The sequence below is a fragment of the Eulemur rufifrons genome, chromosome 27 (assembly GCF_041146395.1).
Source record: "Eulemur rufifrons isolate Redbay chromosome 27, OSU_ERuf_1, whole genome shotgun sequence".
Lineage (NCBI taxonomy): Eukaryota > Metazoa > Chordata > Mammalia > Primates > Lemuridae > Eulemur > Eulemur rufifrons.
The window spans coordinates 24,164,106-24,183,382 of NC_091009.1; the positions used below are offsets into that span (position 1 = coordinate 24,164,106).

The window sequence follows — 19,277 nt, forward strand, 5'->3', positions numbered from 1 at the left end:
GGTGTGAAATACATATCAGATTTCAAATTTAGTATAAAAAAGAATGTAAACTGTCTCACTAATAATTTTAAATATTGCATGTTAAAATGGTCATATTTTAGATATATTGCATTAAATTGTTGGATTAAAACATTGAATGAATTTTAGCTCTTTGACTTCTTTTTATGTGGCTTGCTAGAAAATTTAAAATTACATGAGATTCACATTTGTGGCTTGCATCATATTTCCATTGGTTAGCGCTAGTGTAGATATGGGCTTTTGAATTAGACTTGGGTTTGAATCTCAGTTTCATCATTTAATTAGCTTTGTGGTTTTGGGCAACTTAGCTTCCTTGGACTAATTTGGCAATATGGATGAACCTGGAGGACATTATGCTAAGTGAAATAAGCCAAGACAGAAGGACAAATGCTGCATGATACCACTTACATGAGTTATTTGAAATAGTCAAACTCATAGAAGCAGAGAAAACAGTGGTGGCCAGGGTTTGTGGGGAAGGAGGCAGGGGGGAGTGTTAGTCAAAGGGTACAAAGTTTTGGTTATATAAGATGAGTAAGTCCTAGACATCTACTGTACAACATAGTGCCTATAGCTAATAATACTGTAATTATATACTTAAAAACTTGCTAAGAGGGTAAATATTAAGTATGCTTGATCACACATAAAAAAATAAACAAGAGGCAGGAAGAAACTTTTGGAATAATGGACAGATTTATGACATGGATTGTGGTGATGGCTTCAAGGGGGTATACTTATCTCCAAACTCATCAAGTTGAATACATTAGATATGTACAGCTTTTTGTATGCCAGTAGTGCCTCAAAGAAGTGGTTTAAAAAAAGAATTATATAATTATTTGGATCTTCTTTTCTAGCTTCTTTTTTGGCTTAATTTGTTCATCTAGTTCATTAGTTCATTCAACTGGCTTTTGTTAAACTTACTGTGTGCGAGGCCCTGCGCTATGGACTAAGCATATGGTGGTGAGAAGAGAAATAAGTAGCCTGCCCTCGTGGGGCTTATGATCTAGTGAGAGAGACCTCTTTAAACATGGAAACAAGCAAATACATGTATTATTACAGTTCTCCATATGTGCAATAAAAAGAACAAACCTGGTTATAAATATTAATAGGAAGTAACAGAGGAAGGGAGGTGGTGAGGAATCTATTTTAGATAGAATGTCAGGGAAGGTCTCTATAAGGAGAAGGCTCTGAAGCTGAGACCTAAAGGTTGAGAGAAACCCATCCACATGGAGAGGACGGAAGGTGCTTTCTGAGTTCCAATATGGGAAAAGTTGGTGTCTTTGCAGAAAGCCAGTGGGTGGAGTGTGGTTGGCAAGGTCGGAAGGGCTCAGGTGTGGTTGGAAAAATAGGTAGGGGCTTGTTATACATCACAGCAAGAATGTAGATCTTGATTAAAGTTTGGTATAAAGAGCTGGAGGGTTTTGATCAAGAAAGTGACCGAATGGAATACAAGTTGCTGTATAGTGTGTGAATTTGAGATGGGCAAGAATGGAAGTGGACAGAAGTTAGGAAGCAACTGCTATGTTTCTGTGAGAGAATGGTGCATTGGAAAGAGTTTTAGAAGTGAGCTGAAGAATAGTGAATGAATCCTGAGTTATATTTATTTGGTGGTAGAAGCAACAGAACTTCCTGACAGATTAGTTCTGGAGGTTTCCTTGAAGGGAGCGTTGAGCTGCACACCTTTGTGCTACCAGAGCAGATGAGAGTGGCATTAAGAAAGCCAAGCAAGGAGAGTGTTTCAAGAAAGAATGAAGATCTGTGAAATGCTGCTGAGAGGCTGAGTTAGATCAGGATGGAAGAATGCATTGGATTTAGCGACATTGACTTCGACAATAGGTATTTCCTTAAAGTGTCAAGGCAGTAGTCAGATTAGGGTGTGTTTAAAGTGATGTGAGGGGAGAAAGTAGAGACATTATGTTTAGACTTCTTTTTCAAAAAGTCTGGCTGTTAAGGGAAACAGCAAAAGGAACTGTAGCAAGAAAGGGGAGTCGATTTATGTCTAAAGATCCTAATGGAATGATCCCATAACCAAAGAGAGGTTGATGGGAAGAAAAGAGGGGAAAGGAGGGGCTGAAACACTTGAGATGTGAGCAGGACGAGGCTCAGAGGAATTGGCCTTTGGCAGAAGAGGGCACTTCCTCTGTTGAAACAGGATGAGGTGGGTAGGTGAGGATGGAGGCTGATCTGTAGATATGTGATCATTGAAAGATGCAGGAGCCTCTCTCTGGTTCTGTTTCTTCCGTGATTCATAAGGCGAAAACATGAGCCAAGAGTGAGGTGTGGCAGAGAACAGGACTTAAGAGCTTAGAGTAAGATACTATGATCTCTGACCCACCTCAGCAAAACTCAGTCTGCATGATGACATTCACCGGACATGGAAGAGTTTCAGAGCGAGTGTCATTTGCTCCTGCTCTCTTAATCGAGTTAGGTGCAGTTTAGGGACTGGGGTATGCACTGTTCAGGGAGACAGGCTCTGGCCAACGTGGCTGATTGGGGATTCAATTGGGTCATCCTGGAGAAGGTCCACAGTAGGAGATGGTGCATTCAGCTATGAGCTGGTTTCATAAGGTGACAGACTGGCATGTTGCCATCATTCAGGGACTCTATGGAAAAGCAGTAGTTTATCAAGAGTCTGTGTACAGTGGGGAAAAAAGCATTGATTTTTAAGAAACTTGACTTGGGCTTAAGGTCCTGTTTTGTCATCTGCAATGTGACTATGAGCAAATTATTTATCTTCTGAGTCTATTTTCCCCATCTGTATAATAAACGAAATGCTAGCCTGCCCATCTCATGAGCTGTGGTGATGTATGTCAATGTGCTATGAAAGGTATTTCAGGCTGCACAGATGGATGAGTGAAAAGACTCGGAGGCTTGGAGCCGGCAGCCTGGCTTCTCCTCCCAGCTTGTCTGCTTACTCACCCCTTGCATGATGCAGGGTGAGTCACTTCACCTCCATTGTACTGAGCCTCCATTTTCCCATCTGTAAAACTCCCTCACAGAGTGATTATAAGGATTCAGAAATACAGTAGAGGAGTCTGGAAGTAAAAATGCTAGAGAAGTGTGATAGATGAGTCAGTCTGATTTCCCTATTCTTTATTGAGAGAAAAACCCTGTTTTCCTTCTAGAGTCCCATCTTCAAGATGAGCATTCTTTGGCCCTATCAATAATGGCCTGTAACGGGCACTTCCTGTGGGCAGAGCCTGGTGCTAGAGTTGCAGGGGGAGGGGTAGGGAGAGTGGGAACTAGTGACGTTACACCAGGAGAAGTAGCACCTGCCTTTGGGGAACTCCCAGTCTGACTGAGGGAATAGGACAGACACAAGCCCCTCCCAGGAAGTGCATTCTGAAAGACAGCTAGCGCTCTGCCTTGGGAAGCTTCCATTGTATAAGACTAATCAAAGGAAGAAGCTATAAGCACGTGCTCATACTAATAAGGGCGAAAAAGAGGTGAGGGAAAGTATTGAGTGTGTTGTGGTCACTGGGACCATGAGACCAGGTCATTTATCCAAGAGTACCCTTTGTCTCTGGTGAAGCTCAGTTTCTCTGCAAAGCTTCTGCAGCATCACTGAGCATCTAACACAGTGCATGCCCCTATGGCTGGACAAGGTCTGTATCCGATTTGTTTTAACTCAGTAGCCAGAGATTCCATCCGTTTGGAGGACACTAATCCCTTTCCAGATCGTGATATACCAAATGACCCTGAGAAAGCTTTTTCTCCTGAGGGTGGGGGTTGTGGACCTCATCAGAGCGATGGTGCCACTTACCTTTCTAGTCGGAATCCATTCTCACACACGCTTCTGAAGAGAAAGGTGGTCGGTCTCATGGGAATCCTTCTTAGCAATATGAATAGTCATTTGTCACTATGCTAAAAAGACTGTTGAAGCCAGATAGTTAACTGGATGTAAGATACTCTTGGTCAAGGAATTTTTCTTAAGGATATTGATTTTTTCTAACAAAGAACTCGCTTTACAGAATTTTCATCTTTTTTTCTGTTTTCTGTAGTGTTGTGATAACTGCTAAAGAGTTCAGAAGAGAGTGAAATATATAGGATCTTAAGTCAAATCATAAATGCTTGGTCTTGCAGGAAATCATTCGTAGCCTTTTACGTAAAGACGTGGAAATAGAATGGGTCACATTTATTGTGATCAAATGTCCTAGCAATCAAAAATCTACTTTTAGAATGCCAATACCCTGTGGTTTAAATGTAAAAGGCTGCATCCCGGAGGCGAGAAGGGGGAAACTGAACGCAGGTCCTCATCAATCCTCCCTCTCTAGCCTAGTGCCTCTGTCAATCCTCTTTGAATACGTGTTGTAGCAATATCAGCAGGGGAGAGTCTCTGGTCAAGCTGGCATTTTGGGGAGGTATGAAGACACTATTGATTCAGGCCTCACTCAGGCAGGGCCAAATAGAGTCCCGGAAAGAATCAGAATGGTAAATCTACTTAGAAACAGTTATAGATTATATCAAACTGTCACAGGAACAGCCATTTTTCTCTGAAAGGTCATTTCCTCCTGAGGGTTTGTTACCAAGAACTATGGAGCGCTAGGTGGCTTTAGTTTGGAATCAGCAGGGGGCTGCTTACTGGTGGTATTTTTTGAGTTCTTGTGCTGAAGAGTCTTATCACCCAGACTGTATCTTGCAAACATACAACTCCTCCCTAAATAACTTTCCTCCCTTTTCACCCTGCCTTTTTCTTAGCTGCGTGCTCAGGACCCCTTCTTTGAAATACTTGTGATTCATCTACATGCGGTTGATTTTTTAAAATTTAACTTCTTATTTTGAGATAACCATAGATTCATATGGAGTTGTAAGAAACAAAGTGATCTCATCTGCCCTTTACTCAGTTCCCCTGATGTAAACTGAGGGAAAATTGCAAAACTATAGTATAATATCAGAACCAGGATATTGACATTGATGCATTCAAGGTACAGAACAAACATTTCCATCACCACAAGGATACCTCATGTTGCCTTTTTTTTAATGGTGACACCCACTTGCTTCTTGCCTTCACCCCTTCCTTAAGCTCTGGAAACCACTAATTTATTCTTTTTATATAATTTTAGCATTTCAAGAATGTTATATAAATGGAATCATAAGTATGTGATCTCTGGGGATTGTTCTTTTTCAATCTCTGGAGATTGATCCAGGTTGTAGTGTATCAGTAGTTTATATCTTTTTATTGCTGAGTAGTGTTCTATGATGCAGATGTATCACCTGTTGAAGGATATTTGGGTTGTTTCCAGTTTCTGGCTGTTATGAAAAAAGCTCCCATAAACATTTATGTACAGGTTTTTATGTGAACATAAGTTTTCATTCTTCTGGGAGAAATGACCAGGAGTGTAAGGGTCATATGGTAGTTGTGTATTTAGTTGTTAATAAACTACTAAACTCTTCCAGAGTGGCTGTACCATTTTACATTCCTACTAGCAAATACATGATCTAATTTACCTGCATTCTCACTGGCATTTGGTGTTGTCACTACTTTTTTATTTTAGCTATTCTGATAGGTGTATAGAAATATCTCATTGTAGTTTTCATTTGTTTCCTTAATGGCTAATCACACTGAACACTTTTTCGTGTGCTTATTTGCCATCTGTGTATTATTTCAGGATAGTATGAGGGTACAAACATTTTGGTTGCATTTTATGTCTTTGCCTCACCCGAGCAAGGATTAGAGGCATGCCCTTCCCCTCTACAACGCTCACCGCGTCCATTAGTTGTGAGTTTACTGCCCCCTCCCCAACCCCTTAATCCCTGGAGAGTATTACTACCCTGTAGCACCATAGTGTTGATCAGTTAGTGCTGATTTGATGGTGAGTACATGTGGTGCTTGTTTTTCCATTGTTGTGATATTTCATTTAGTAGAATGGGTTCCAACTCTATCCAGGACAATAAAAGAGGTGCTAGATCACCATTGTTTTTTGTGGCTGAGTAGAACTCCGTGGTATACATATACCACATTTTCTTAATCCACTCATGTATTGATGGGCACTTGGGTTGTCTCCACATCTTTGCAATTGTGAATTGTGCTGCTATAAACATTCGAGTGCAGATATTTCTATTTTTAGTTTTTTGAGAAACCTCCATACTGTTTTTCATAATAGCTGTGCTAATTTACATTTCCACCAACAGTGTATAAGAGTTCCCTTTTCTCTATATCCTCACAAGCATTTGTTATTTTTTGTCTTTTTATGATAATAGCCATTTTAGCTGGGGTAAGATGATATCTCGTTGTGTCTTTGATTTGCATTTGTCTGGCTATTAGTGATATTGAGCATTTGTTCATATATCTGTTGAGCACTTATATGTCTTCTTTTGAGAAATGTGTAGTCAGATTATTTGCCCATTTTAAAGTCACACTATTTGTTTTTTTTTTGCTGTAGATTTAAGTTTCTTGTATATTCTGGATATTAATCTATTGTTGGATGGATAGTTTCTCTCATTCTGTAGGTTGTCTCTTCACTCTGTTAATTGTATATTTTGTTGTGCAAACCTTTTTAGTTTGATATGACATTTGTCTATTTTTGCTTTTGTTGCCTGTACTTTTGAAGTCTTAGTCCAAAAATCTTTGCCCAGACCAATGTTCTGAAACATTTCGCATATGTTTTCTTCTGAAAGTGTCATAGTTTTGGGTCTTAAATTTACTTTTTAATCCATTTTCAGTTGATTTTTGTATACAGTAAAAGATAATGGACTAGTTTCAGTCTTCTGCTTATGGATATCCAGTTTTCCCAGCACCATTTATTGAAGAGCCTGTTCTTCCCCCAGTGCGTGTTCTTGGTGCCTTTGTCAAAAATCAGTTGGCTGTAAATGCATGAATTTATTTCTGGGTTCTCTGTTCCATTTGGCTATGTGTCTGTTTTATGCCATTACCATGATGTTTTGCTTACTACAGCTGTGTAGAATATTTTGAAGTCAGGTAGTGTGATGCCTCCAGCTTTGTTCTTTTTGCTCAGGATTGCTATGGCTATTCAGGGTCTTTATGATTCCATATAAATTCTCTAATTTTTTTTTTATTTCTTTGAAGAATATCATTGGTATTTTGATAGAGATTGTATTGAATCTCTAGATCACTTTAAGAAGTATAGATATTTTAACAATATTAATTCTTCCAATCCTTGAACATGGGTATCTTTTCCTTTTTTAATGTCCTTTTTAATTTTTTATCAATGTTTTATATTAATAGGTTTCCTTGCAGAGATTTTTCACCTCTTCAGTTAAATTTATTCCTATGTGTTTCTTTGTAGCTATTGTAAATGGGATTTCTCTTCTTGATTTCTTTTTCAGTTTGTTTGCTATTGGTGTATAGAAATGCTACTTATTTTTGTATGTTGATTTTCTATCCTGAAAATTTACTGAATTTGTTTACCAGTTCTAACAGTTTTTTTTTGGTAGAGTCTTTATGTTTTTCTAAGTACAAGATCATGTCTGCAAACAGGGACAATTTGACCTCCTCTTTCCCAATTTGGATGCCCTTTATTGTTTCTGTTGCCTGATTGCACTGGCTGGGACTTCCAGTACTATCTTGAATAAAAGTGGTGAAAATAGGCTTCCTTATCTTTTTCCAGATATTAAAGGATAGGATTTCAACTTTTCCCCATTCAGTATGATGTTAGCTGTGGTTTTGTCATATATGCCCTTTATTGTTTGGAGGTACATTTCTTCTATACCTAATTTGTTGAGTTTTTATCATCAAGGGATATTGAATTTTAACAAATGCTTTTTCTGTGCTGAGATGGTCATATGGTTTTTTCCCATCATGTTGTTGATGTGATGTATCACATTTATTGATTTATGTATGTTGAGTCATCCCTGGATAAATCCTTGCTGTTGAATTCAATTTGCTAGCATATTGCTGAGGATTTTTGCATCTATGTTCATCAGGGATAGTAGCTTGCAGTTATCTCTTTTTTGTTGTTGTGTCCTCATCTGCTTATGGTATCATGGTAACGCTGGTCTTGTAGACTGAGTTTGTAAGAATGCCTTCCTCTTCAATTTTTGGAATAATTTGAGAAGAATTGGTACTAGTATTTCTTTAAAAGTTTGGTAGAATTCAGCAGTGAAGCCATCTGGTTCTGGGCTTTTCTTTTTTTTTTTTTTGCGAGATTTTTTTTTTATTATTGATTTAATCAGTTTCATTACTTGTTTTTGGTCTGTTCAGGTTTCCTATTTCTTCCTGGTTCAATCTTGGTAGGTTGTATGTGTCCAGGAATTTATCCATTTCTTCTAGGTTTTTCAATTTGTTAGTACACAGTTGTTCATAATAGCCTCTAATGATTCTTTGTATTTCTGTGGTATCAGTTGTAATATCTCCTTCTTAATCTCTAATTTTATTTATTTGGGATTTCTCTATTTTTCTTAGTCTAGCTAAAGATTTTTCAATGTTGTCTATCTTTTCCAAAAACAAACTTTTCCTTTCATTGCTTTTTGTTTTGTATTTTTTAGTCTCAATTTCATTTATTTTGGCTCTGATCTTTATTATTTCTTTCCTTCTACTAATTTTGGGTCTGATTTGTCCTTTTCTAGTTCCTTGAGGTGCTTCATTAGATTGTTTATTTGAAATCTTTCTACTTTGTTGATGTAGGTGTTTGTTGCTGTGTATTTTCCTCTTAGTATTGATTTTTCTATATCCCATGGGTTTTGGTATGCTGTGTTTCTGTTTTCATTTGTTTTAAGAAATTTTTAAATTTTCTTCTTAATTTCTGTATTGATCCATTGGTCATTGAGGAAAATGTTGTTTAATTTCCATTTATTTGTAAAGTTTACAAAATTTCACTTGTTATTGATTTCTATTTTTCTTCTGTTGTGGTCAGGAAAGACTCTTGATATAAATTTGATTTTTAAAAAATTTAAGAATTGTTTTGTGGACTAACATATGGTCTATCATAGAACAATGTTCAATGTGCTAATGAGAAGAATATATTCTGCAACAGTTGGGTGAAATCTGAGCAATAAATAGTCATTGAATGAAGTTTATTAATTTTTTGAGCCTCAGTTTCTCACTTGTCATATAGGATAATAATTGTCTAGTAAATCAAAGTTGTAGTTGTGCATGGTGGCATGTGTGTATAGTCTCAGCTATTCTGGAGGCTGAGGCAGGAGGATCGCTTGAGCCCAGGAGTTTGAGGCTGCAGTGAGATATGATTGTGTCATTGTACTCCAGGCTGGGGAACAGAGCACGACTTTGTCTCTTTTAAAAAAAAAAAAGCAAATTTGTATTTAGAATTAAGTAAGGTAATAAATGTATGTGATTTACTACAATGCTTGGCTCATAGTAAGTGAAATAATAGTTTGTTATTGTTTCATTCTGACTATTTCTATTATAATATTTACTTCCATTTTCCCATACTCCTCTCATACCTGTTATTATACCCAATGAACCATCCAGAGGATTATGAGCATTTGTCAGTGACAGATGCTGACTGGTTAGATATTTGCAATTAATCCTAACTTAGTTCTCTCTTGGCCATATTTTTCTGTACAGGTCCTGCAGTTGGGCTCAGACATCCTTCCCCAATACAAGCAAGAGGCGCCAAAGACTCCCCCTCACATCATCTTGCATTACTGTGTTTTTAAGACCACGTGGGATTGGATCATCTTGATCCTGACCTTCTATACAGCCATCCTGGTCCCTTACAATGTCTCCTTTAAAACCAGGCAGAACAATGTGGCCTGGCTGGTTGTGGATAGCATCGTGGATGTCATCTTTTTGGTGGATATTGTGCTCAATTTTCATACCACCTTTGTTGGACCAGCGGGGGAGGTGATTTCTGACCCCAAACTTATCCGCATGAACTACCTGAAGACGTGGTTTGTGATTGATCTTCTGTCCTGTTTACCATATGATGTCATCAACGCTTTTGAGAACGTGGATGAGGTTAGTGCCTTTATGGGTGATCCAGGGAAGATTGGTTTTGCTGATCAGATTCCACCACCACTGGAGGGGAGAGAGAGTCAGGTACATCCCTCAAATCTCAGACCTTGTTGTCATGTCTTTAAAACTGAATTAAATGTGGGTGGTTAACAGCAGAGTAATTAAATGGGTGGGAACTAGCATGACTGATGTCCAGAACAGAGGGAGCATGCTTGACAGATACCCTTGCCTGCTATTCCCATCCTTTGGAGATTGGGCGGCTCTGCATGTCAGTGAATGGGTGTGAAAGAGACATAAAGCTTACTCTTATTCCATGTGAATGCAAGCCACTGGCTCAGGGGTGGTGGGGCTGCAGGAGCAGATATGCATGTCCACTGCACGGGTGAATCTGACACTTGGTATTCAGTTGCTGAATGTCTACCTATTTGTTGATTATTCTAATTATGGGGACTTTGCTTTTATCTGCTGCTGACCTTTCGGTATTTGATAGCTGATAAACTTCTCATAACAGGGATACCATTTTTCCCCTAAGTTTGTTCCCTCTTTCTTTCCTTCCTTCCTTCTTCAAATTTTGGAATGAGTTATTTCTTTGCTAAAAATGAGCTTTGGAGGTAACTGTTTGCTGAGATACTAAGATACCAGCTTGTGGTTAAGAAGAGTGGTGATGTTTTTGGATTACACTGCTGTTTTAGTCCATTTTGTGTTGCTTGAAAGGAATACCTGAAACAGGACAATTTACAAAGAAAAAAGGTTTGTTTGGCTCACAATTCTGATGGCAGGAAGGTTCAAGACTGGGCATCTGGTGAGGGCTTCAGGTTGCTTCCACTCATGACAGAAGTTGAAGGGGAGTGGGGACATGCAAAGATCATGAGGCAAGAGAGGAAGCAAGAGAAAGAGAGGGGAGGTCCCACACTCTTTTTAACAACCAGCTCTCTCTGGAACTAATAGATTGAAAACCCACTCACCTCTGAGAGAGGGCATTAATCTGTTCATGGAGGATCCTCCCCTATGATCCAAACACCTCCCATTAGGCCCCAACTCCAACATTGGGGGTCAAATTTCAACATGAGGTTTGGAGGGGACAAACGTCCAAACTATAGCAATTACTTTGGATTGTTAGTCCTACAGGCAATGGAAGGAATTAAAAGAAGATAAATGCCCTGTAAATGTGTTAGAATTAGGACATGCTCAGTCATTGTCTGAATGGGTGCCTGGGACACGTTGCAGCAAGAAGGGCCACTGGGCTGGTTAAAGTGATTTTTTCCTTTGAAAAAGCAAGGATGTCAAGTCATTGCAAAGAAAAATGTCAGATTCTTATCTAGCTTGTGTTGTATGGGAATTGTTCTTCCTTTTTCGTACTCCTAGTTGACACTCCAGATGGATTAAGATAAGGCAGTTCATTTGATAAGTCTTTAGCCTTGTTCAGCTATGGGCCCTCATTGCCTTGGATTACAGAGGACCCCACGGTCTCAGTCTGGCTGGGTTGCTAACAGGGTGGGTAATCTAGGAAGCCACCTGGAGGCTGAGTTGAGGCGTGACACATTCTCAGGGTGCAAGGGCTCATAGGACACAGATGTGAAACAGTTGGAAGGAAGAGCCTGCTCCCTGCCAGGATATCATGTCCTGGCCAATGACTCCATGTCTTACTGGTGGAGTAATGATGCCTCTTTGCCTTTAGCTCAGTACCAGCAGTGGGCGAGGACACTCCTCTCTGGGAGAACCAAACTACCTACCACTTTTCTCTCCAGTGAAGAGTAGCTCTTCCTACAAAATGCTGCTAAACATAGAGCTAGAAGGAGAGAGTTTAGGTGCTCAGATGCTCTAGATCCAGAACAGTCCATGCTTTTATCTGGGTGGTGTGTTTTAATATACTTTAAAATCCCAAGGACTAATTTTCTGGGTGGCTTGCGTAGATTTTCTAGAGGGATTAAATGAGTTAAGACTGATCTTTTACAAGAGCAGATTCATCGCTAAAGTGAATGCTGGAATTCTTAAATGTGAATTTTAGTACATGTTGGAAATGATATTTTTCTCTGTAAGCACATTTCTAGAAGATTTTATGTTAGTGAGGAAAATATCATTTTGGCTTAGGTAATTCAAATGAATTATCTCAATCTAAAAGAGCTTCTTATACAGATATGGAAAATGGAATTTAACTTGAAAAAAACCAGTTGAGTGGTTTTTATAGCAATGGTACTAAAAATTTTGCAAATAAATAGAACAGTTCTTTAGCTTCCACAGATTCTTATTAAAAATGGGCATAACTATAAATATACATGTAAATGCCTCAATATTACCTGGTGGGTTAACAGAACAGAGAGCTTCTCCCCAGGGACTGTGTACATTGGGTTGGCAATCCTTTGCCATTATTTGTGAATATCCCAGTGGTAGTTTCTGATTGCTAGATTCATGAAATAAATCAGTGATAGGAGAAGTGTCACTTATTTGTAGCTTTCTAGTTGTAAAAGGGTTTACTCTACAAGCTCTTACTACCACTTCTTGATCATAAATAATAATGTAAATATTAGGGGATTATAGCTATGATTTGCTTCTATAAAGATTTGATTTTATATTTGGTAACTTCTTTTAAAGTTTTGTCCGGACACCCAAAATAATGCCCTTTCATAACAATTGTGGTGATGCGGAAGGAGATCAATGTGAGGAGACTGACTATTTGGCTTTTAGTCCTGTTCGTATCACCTATTAGGACAGCTGTGAACCTTGTGTATGTCATTTAGCTTTTATGGATCACAGTTTTCCTGTCTACATCTTGGGGATGATACTGTTTTACCTTCCTGAAGGCACAGTGTTTGGGTAGTGGTTTGGCTGGTGGTGGTTAGAGGAGGTTGCGGGGAGGAGCAGTATGAAGGTCATCCCACCTGGCAAATCTGGATTAGGCTGAGGGGAATCCCTTTGGCTGGAGAATTCTGATTAATAGCTTAGGAGGTTCACGTTCACCACATGCTCTGTTACCCATGATCTGTTGTGGAGTCCCTAAGCTAAGATTGCCGCTCCCTCTGCTCTAGGTTCTTTTTCTGGGAGAGTGTGGAGAGAAACTAAGGAATGACTGACTCATTTCTCATCAAAAATACACAGAGCTGAATTATCTCTGGTGTTCTCCTAATTATGCCAATGGAGATCAAAGAAGATGGACATGAACAGTGGTGGTTTTGCCATCTGTGTGTGGAGTGGGAGTGGGGAGCTCTCGAAGTGAAAAGATTGGACCCACCCAAGGCCTGGGTCAAGACGCACTAGAGGAAATTGCTAAAGCAGTTGTGAATTCGGCCCTGTGGACATAACCCTTCTCCATGATTTAAGCCACACAGACTATCCCTTTGGCTAAACTTGTTTCACTTATGTAGATGGACTGCATTTGCGTCATTTTCCAGTCTGTTGGTAATAATCTGTTTTGGAGGCTGTATGGGAATATGTTTGTACATTAGTTAAACTGGTTAGAGGACAAAAGGTCTGGAAACTGAGTGAATTAAAGCTTGGAATGGGTCTGTCGAAGCAAAAGACTAATGAGTCTCTTTCATGCTCTTAGTGGATTGTTGGCTTAGTGCGCTTCATCGACTAAAGATGGAATTATTATTGACAAACCAGATTCACTCTCCCAAGGAAACCTCATTGCTTATTGCAATTGGAGTGTGGAAGTGCAAAGGGGAGAATGGGGCCAACCATGTTATGTCCCTGGTCTCAATTCTGATGCCTTAGAGCCTGGAAGTGGCCAAGAGCTTCTCTTCCTGGCTCTGCAACTTCAGAAAGCAGCACGACTAGCTAGTGCCAGCGATGCAGCTGACACTTGCCAAGAGCCTGCTCTCCTGGGAGATGCTCACCTTAGAGCAGAGCAGGAGCAAGGTGTGCCCATGAAAAGATGATAGCACCGACGACAGCATCCGTTTATTTCATGCATTTAATTTTCCAAAACACTTTCACCCCGGTGTGACTTTGCCATCCAGTTGTGCCACCTTGTACAAGTCACTGCATCTCCCTGGACTTAGTTTGCCTCACCTGTATGATGAGTCTATCCCAGCTCTAACCTTCTGTAGCTCCAGAGCGAGTATTTTCCCTGTTTTGCAGATGAGAGGAAAGGGGCAGCTTGTCCTTTTGGCTGATGGCATCTGTTTAGAGGTAATGAAACCGACCCTAGTCTCCTGACTCCTAGGCTTGTGCTTTTTCCTGTGGATCATGGTGTCTCATCAGGGAATCTGGAAGTTGGGGAAACCAAGCTGTGCATTTCAGCGCCTGGGGACCCCTCTCTGAATCATTCCCTGGCATGTCCCCTTCTGTTTCCCTCAGGTTGGTGGACCTCACAGCTGAGGGACGAGAGGTTTGGGTCGTCAGCCTGGGTGACTCTAACCTGTCACTGGGACATGTGTTCAAGAATGGACGCTGAGGACAGAGGTCGGCAGTGACTCCAGGGTCTAGTTGCCTGTCCTGCTTATCTCTCCTTGGTGAATGTTGTCACTTCTAAATTCTTCTAGGTTCGCTATTCCCAGCTTTTCCAGGCATTTCCTTATCATTGATGCTGAAGGCCAATTGGACCCGCGTATTACTTATCCTGTTAATTTATGGTTGTCAGTCCTCATTTGTGGCACCTTTTAGTTAGAAGGCTACCTTTTCAATTTGTACCCAGGTGACTCCTCTGCTGTCTAGCTGGAAGCCGGTAGGAAACTATCAGGTGAAAGTCATGAGATGACCAGGGCTTTTCTTCCCCCGTGTTGTAGCAATACTGTACAGGTGCTGTCTGTGGCTCATAATAGCAATTTTTTTTTTAAATTAGTGGACTTTATTTTTTTTAGAGCAGTCTTAGTTTATAGAAAAATGGAGTGAGATGTACCGAGACCACCCTGCCACCTCCTGCCCCCTACGTTTTTCCCTGTTGTGAACATTTTGCATATGTGTGGTGCATTTGTTACAATTGATGAGCCAATGTTGATATATAATTGTTAGCTAAAGTGCATAGTTTACATTAGGGTTCACTCTCAGTGTTGTACATTCTGTGGGGTGGACAAGTGTGCAATGACATGTATCTACCATTACAGGATCATACTGAGTAGTTTCACTGCCTAAAACATCCCCTGTGCTCTACCTGTTCATCCCCCCACCCCCACGCCCTTCCCGCTGTCACTATTCCTGGCCACCACTGGAATTCCAGCACCACTGATACCTTTTCCAGAATGTCCTAATGTTGGAATCATACAGTACGGTGTCTTTCAGATTGGCTTCTTTCACTTAGCAATATGCATATAAAGTTCCTCCATGTCTTTTTCTCATAGCTCATTTCTTTTTATTGCTGAATAATATTCTATTGTATGGATGTACCGCAATTTATTTAGTAACAGCAATTAAAAAAAATCATTACTGAATAGCATGTGTTATTTCAGCCATGATCGGTGCAGGCCCTGTCCTGGCTTTCCTCCTTCTGTGGGTCCCTAGATGTGGAGAGGTGAGACCTCGGGACTCAGAGCACATCTTAGCAGCCTGTGACAGTTCCTGGACAAAAACCAACAACATTTCACACTGGTCATTATGGCTGATAGCACAAAGGGCAGAAAAACTAAATTGTACTACAGTGTCTTCGCATTTTTTCCTTGGCATTTCTCTCTTTTATGTTTGTGCGTAGTATTTCTGCCATCCAATTATTTTGGTAAAAAGAGGACAAAACCAGACACGCTGGAGTTTTCACTCTCACGTCTCGTTAGCGGCAGGAAGTGCTGCAGTTTCTCTTTTGATGATCTCGACTTGCCGGCAGTGCCGGGGGCTGAGTCTGATTTCAGCGATGTGAGTAATGCCGCCACTGCCCCGGTGTTGGCGACGTTGCCCAGAACTTTTCCTTTGATTTATTTGTTTCATCAGTCTTCTTCCCGACTTGTGCTCACGGTGGGCGAAGGACTGTGGAGGTGACGTCAGAGGCTGCAGATGGAAACTGGGCTGTGGGTGCTGTACCCTGCGCAGACCCCTCGTTTTGATCATACCTGGGGCCGGTGTGCACGGGAGCAGGGGAGGGGGCCGGGGGAGCATTTTTAACAGCAGAAGTTGATCTGCTTTCTGCAAGCGGTGATTTACTGTGAAGCTGTGATCCCAGAGGTTAAAAAAAACAAAACAAAACTAAATCCTAGAAGAAAATGTCTCTGAGGCTATGAGACAGCTCTGTGCTTTGGAGTAAGATACTCTCGGCTCCTGTGCCTGACTCCCGACTGCTGACACCGTCTTCCCTCTCGGCCTCCTTCCTTCTGGTCAACCCAAGTTGTGCTTCTCTCTTAATTCTCTACCAGCTTTTCTTGGTAACTCTTTCAGGGTGGTCCTTCTTTAAAGAAATCGTATTGACTTTGATGGTAGGGGATGGGGGTGGATATAACTCCCCCAGGAGCTCCCCGTCTAGCGGGGGCCACAGATAATAGGCCCTGATGGAGAATGTCACTCTCTATTTATAATTTTATCTCTATTTTCTCTCTTCTCTGTTCCAGAATTCTAAGGGCACTTAGGTTAACCCTTTGTACTCTATCTCCCATGTCTCTCTTATACTCTTTTTTATATTTTTTGACCTTATGTCTTTCCGTGGTTCATTCTGGATATTTTTTTCTGACTCATCTCCCAGTTTCTCGTTTCACTCTTGAGCTTTGCCTAAGTACTTTTAAACTCTTCCAGTGAATTCTTAGTTTTGGTGGCTGTATTTTTCAAAGTTAAAATTGTCATTTGGCTTATTTTATACTTTCAAATTTTCTGCTGAAATTCTTGATCTTGTCTTTTATCTTGTCAAATACCTTAAGGATAATTATTTTAATGTCTACATTTGATAACTGAATAATCTGGAGTCTCTGTGGGCGTCATCCTATTGTATTATATTGTTTCCCTTAGTTTTCTTACAGATTATTTTATCTGTTTATGGGCTGGTTATTCTTTTTTTTTTTTTTTTTTTTTTGAGACAGTGTTTTGCTTTGTCACCCTGGCTAGAGTGCAGTGGCACGATCTTAGCTCACTGCAACCTCAAACTCCTGAGCTCAAGTGATCCTCCTGGCTCAGCAAGTAGCTAGAACTACCGGCGTGCACCATCACACCTGCCTAGTTTTTGTTTTTTTTTTTGTAGAGACAGAGTCTCACTGTATTACCCAGGCTTGTCTTAAACTCCTGGCCTCAAGCAATCCTCCTTCCTCAGCCTCCCAAAGTGCTAGGATTACAGGAGTAAGCCACCACGCCTGGCCCATGTGCTGGTTATTCTTGATTGCATACTGGACATTCTGCATGAAAAAAAATCATAAAAATATTTTGGGGCCTAGAATGGTATTATTTTTCTTCAGAGAATATTTAAATTTGCTTCATATGTGTAGCTAAGAGCACTAACAACCAGACTCACCTGAATGCAGTTTAAAGAGGTGATTTGAAACTGTGTTTCAAGACTTTTTCTGGCTCAGTTTGCTGTAGAGAATAGCCGTTGTGGTTCCAACTAAAAGCAGGACCCTTTCTTTAATAGCTTCCAGACCTTTTACTTTTGCCCCCCTAAATCCAAGAGCTGTGAAAAGCAATGGTCAGATCTTCCTCCTCTTAGCTGCCTCCATGGAATTGGCAAATACTCCAGGAGAAAACCTTCTCCAAATGCTGGACTTACTCTTTGGGTTTCCATCATCTCCTGGATTTTGGAGCCATAATCCTTCACTGCCCTGCTAGCGCATGCTGCATTCAAGCTGATTTTATAAAAGAGTCTGTCCAGGGCTTATCGTTGTTCTCAGTGGGAGAGTTCATCTGAATTTATTAATCTATTATTACCAGAAGACTCTAATTATTTCTTTGGGAAAAATCATTAGCACTATAATTATTGGGGCAGTGGCAATGGACATTTTAAAGGCTTTTGATACATACTATCTGCTTGCCTATCAATAAGATTGTACAAGTTTACAAAAGTTCATGCTACTTTTCTTTTATCTCACCATCACCAGATATGAATTTTTAAAATTGCCAGTTAGATAGGTCAAAATCTCATTGAGTTTTTATTAGGACTGTCATTTAGACTGTCTGGATTTGAATCCTCTTCTTAGCTATATGACCTTAAGCAATTATGTTTAACCTCTCTGTGCTCTGAAATATTGGGATAATGATTATATCCATCTCATGGGATTGAGGTGAGGATGAAACATGTTAATCCAGGTGAAATGAGTAGAGCAGTGCCCAGTATATCAAAATCTCTGTTAGCTTGATTGTTATTTTTTTATTAATATTTATCTCTTCTTGACTAGTTGTTAGAGTACAATGTTATTGAGGTCTTTGCTCATGCAGTTCTTCCTAATTCCTATATTTATCTCTCAAAATCTTAATCATCCTTTATGGCTTAAGCTCAGGTGTTCCATTACTTGTGACACCTTGTCTGAGTTCTCTGAAACAGGTGTAATATATTTTTCTATTCAGCCCCATAGAGTATTATTTACCACTGGATTATACATACATTCTGTCTTGTACTACACATCTACAGTCCATTATACACAATTCCAAAATCCAAAATTTATAAATTTTCATAGCTCATTTTGTGGCAAAACCTCTACTGACATGAATGTACTTGGAGAGACCTGAGCTGATGTTTACTGCTTATGGTCTTCATGTATCCCACTTAGTCTAAATATTCGTACATTTCTCTGCAGAAATATTAATGTGCTTGAGGATGGGGTGCTGCTCAACTCTGCTTATGGTCATATATGGTACATGGACCCTATTACCTCTCTGAATTCTGAAACCCATATGGTCCTAAGGGGTTTGGGTAAGGTGTTGTAGACATATTTAGATAGTTGTGTGTACTGTAAGTTTAGGAAGCATGTCTTAATTCTCATAGAACATAAATATGTATATGCTTATATCATGTATATAACATATATATTTAATGGAAAAATTTCAAAGAGAATGAGGAGAAGAAGGAAGAATAACAATATTTATCAGTTAGGGATTTAATTTGGTAAATAGTAACAGAAATACCAACAATAGTGGTCTGGAAATAGGAGTTTAGTTTTTCTCACATCATTTAAAAAACCATTGGTAGACAATTGCTGATGCTGATTTAGTGGCTTGAGTTTATCTGGGCTGAGATTTCTATGATTCTCTTGCTCTTTCCATGGGGTCACAGGATGGCCGCTCCAGTTCTGGTTATCAAGTCAATGTTCCAAATAGAAAAAAGGAGGCATGGCAAAAGGCAAAAGAGCGTATGCTTCCTGAACCTGTTCCTCTTTTAAAGATCTTTTGGAAGCCCATTTAATGATTTCTCTTTGTGTCTCAGTGGTCAGAATTGCGCTGTGTCATCTACCCCTCTCTGTAAGGGAATGAAGGAAATGTGGTTTTTAGCTTGGCAAATTGCACCCCAACAAAGTAGAGAGTCCTTAGAAAGAAATGGATATTGGGTAGACAA

At 39.9% G+C, this 19,277-nt stretch overlaps 1 protein-coding gene across 2 annotated transcripts in view; it reads left to right on the top strand.

Annotated features, from left to right (window-relative positions):
• The window catches only part of KCNH1 (potassium voltage-gated channel subfamily H member 1), a 311,923-nt gene that overhangs the window by 65,701 nt on the left and 226,945 nt on the right, over positions 1 to 19,277 (top strand). Inside the window, exon 6 of one of the 2 annotated variants that reach the window (XM_069459283.1) lies at positions 9,500 to 9,973. In XM_069459283.1, the coding sequence (XP_069315384.1) occupies positions 9,500 to 9,973 (474 nt within the window). The remainder of the gene's footprint in view (positions 1 to 9,499; positions 9,974 to 19,277) is intronic. The other variant, XM_069459284.1, reaches the window with a different exon arrangement.